Source organism: Calcarisporiella thermophila (genome assembly GCF_041956535.1).
Source record: "Calcarisporiella thermophila strain CBS 279.70 unplaced genomic scaffold VTP21scaffold_117, whole genome shotgun sequence".
Taxonomy (NCBI): Eukaryota; Fungi; Calcarisporiellomycota; class Calcarisporiellomycetes; order Calcarisporiellales; family Calcarisporiellaceae; genus Calcarisporiella; species Calcarisporiella thermophila.
The window spans coordinates 1-2,072 of record NW_027192304.1 but is presented as its reverse complement, the minus strand read 5'-3'; the positions used below and the strand labels follow the sequence as shown (position 1 = coordinate 2,072).

Here is a 2,072-nt window from a genome sequence, read left to right as displayed (position 1 = left end):
AGTGGTGGTTCCACTGAGAAATTGAAAACTTCTATTGTTTCCGAATTCAGTGCTTTACTTCCATTATATTTTCTTCTTCTTTTGGTTATAAAAAAAAAAAAAAAAACAAACACTCGAAATGACCTTTAACGACGAAGGGAGGTCTTGGGTACGACCCAAATTTTTCCACGGCGACATGAACGAAGACCCAGTCGAATGGGTGGAGGAACTGGACAATATCCGCCGAGTCAATCGTTGGACTGACGAAACAGTCATTGACATGGTTGGATACTATTGCAGGGATGAGGCGTCGACATGGTTTCGCACAAACGAAACCAAATTCACGACCTATAGAGAACTAAAGGAGTCATTCTTGTCAAAGTTCAGGACAGAGAGGCGAATCGAACGCTGGCGCCAAGAATTGGAGTGCCGACGACAAAAGCCAAATGAAACGGTTGGAAAGTTGGTACACTCTGTACAAAAACTCATCGACAGGGTGGGAGTAACGGATGAAAAAGAAAAAGTGCGATATCTGTTGAGGGCTTTGAAGCCAGCGTACCAAACAAACATCAGGCGCGGGAGGCCAGCGACATTCGAGGAGGTGGTGGAGTTAGCCCAAGTTGAAGAAATGGCATTTGACCAAGGTGATTTTGATGCGTCACCAGTCAAAAGTTCACGAAGGCAGGCAAACCAAGACGCGTTTGAAAGGGGTGGCGCTAAGAGAATGGAAAATACCACGACAGTGCCCAATCCAGGATATATTGAGCAGGGAAATGCGACGCAGCCTCCATCCGTGGATGAGAAGATTGGAATGTTGGTTGACGAATTCAGGAAACTGAAAATCAACCTTTTGAACGGAAGCCGAAGACAAGGGCCAAAAATATGTTACGCATGCCAACAAGAGGGTCATATCAGGCGCAACTGTCCATACAACAATATGAGTGGACGAACTGCGATGCAAGAAGTTTCCGAGGGGTCGGGAAAAGTGTAATGGCGTCCATTGAGGGAGGTACGGGCGCCAGACCAAGTTCAAATCCTCCAAAAACAATGGTAAACAGCGTGGAGACGAGAGAAATGGGGAAGGCGGAGGAAGAAGGAAAGGAAGAAGAGGTGGATGAGGTGGAAGAAGAGGTGGATGAGGTGGAAGCAGAGGATAGCAAGGATCTGATGATGGAGTTTTACAGTATGGAAGAGGGGGTGGACGAGGAAGAAGCAGCGCTGAGATTGGCGAAGTTATTGTTGATGGAGAAAAGGAAATCTTTTGGGAACGAAGGTGGTGAATCAAAGAAGAGGAGGATGTTGGCAGGCGACAGGGTGGATGAGAGCGAAGAAAAGGATGGGAGGAAGGTGAAGACAGTGTTCGAGGAGAGTAGGAATGAGGGGGCAGCGAAAGGCGTGGAGAGATATGAGAAGATTGGAGATAGGGGAGCTAGGGAGGTGATGGATAGACATGGTCAGAAGCAGGATGGGGACGGATATTCGATTGTTAATCAATTGAAAACGGTTACGGCTGGGATTACCTTATTTGAGTTACTTCGAAGCGCGCCTCGATACAGAAGAGAATTGATGGGAGCCTTGAGAAAACACGAAGCTAACTCAGTGGGAGCAACAAGAGAGGAGCCAATTAACAAGAGGAGAAGAAAATACGATACTACGGCGGTGAAGTGTACAGTGGAAATATTGGGGAGAAGAATTAATGCGATTTTGGATACAGGTGCGGCGGTGAGCGTGATAAATGCTGAGTTAGCAGAGGAACTGGGATTAAGGGAAGATCGAGAACCTGATAAGAAGCTCGTTACTGCGGATGGGGGAGAACATATTCCTCGCGGAATTATCTCGTCTGTCAAAATTCAAGTTCATGGTTTTGATACACGGGTGGACCTGGCGATATTCGAAGGATTGGGGGAGGAATTACTGTTGGGGGTGGATTGGTGTTTGGAGAACGTGGCCACTCCGGATTTGATCGAGAGGAAGTTGGTGATAAAGCGGAATGGCGTGAAGGCATATATTCCAGTGAGGGTATTGCGAGAGGAAGAAAGCGATTGTGAAGAGGAGGAAGAAGAGGAGGAGGAGGAGGAAGACATGCCGAAAGT

General features: G+C 47.2%; 2 protein-coding genes across 2 annotated transcripts; both read left to right on the top strand.

Moving 5' to 3' along the window:
- Window positions 1-118: 118 nt before the first annotated feature.
- Window positions 119-970, top strand: VTP21DRAFT_1506 (uncharacterized protein; the record flags this gene model as incomplete). The annotated part of the gene is made up of 1 exon (XM_069391601.1): window positions 119-970. The coding sequence occupies one exon, from the start codon at window positions 119-121 to the stop codon at window positions 968-970; it is 852 nt and encodes a 283-aa protein (XP_069245387.1).
- Window positions 971-1,026: 56 nt separating this feature from the next.
- Window positions 1,027-2,072, top strand: VTP21DRAFT_1505 (uncharacterized protein; the record flags this gene model as incomplete). Its single annotated transcript, XM_069391600.1, has 1 exon — window positions 1,027-2,072. A coding segment is annotated over one exon (1,046 nt), but the record flags the coding sequence as incomplete, so codon positions are not given.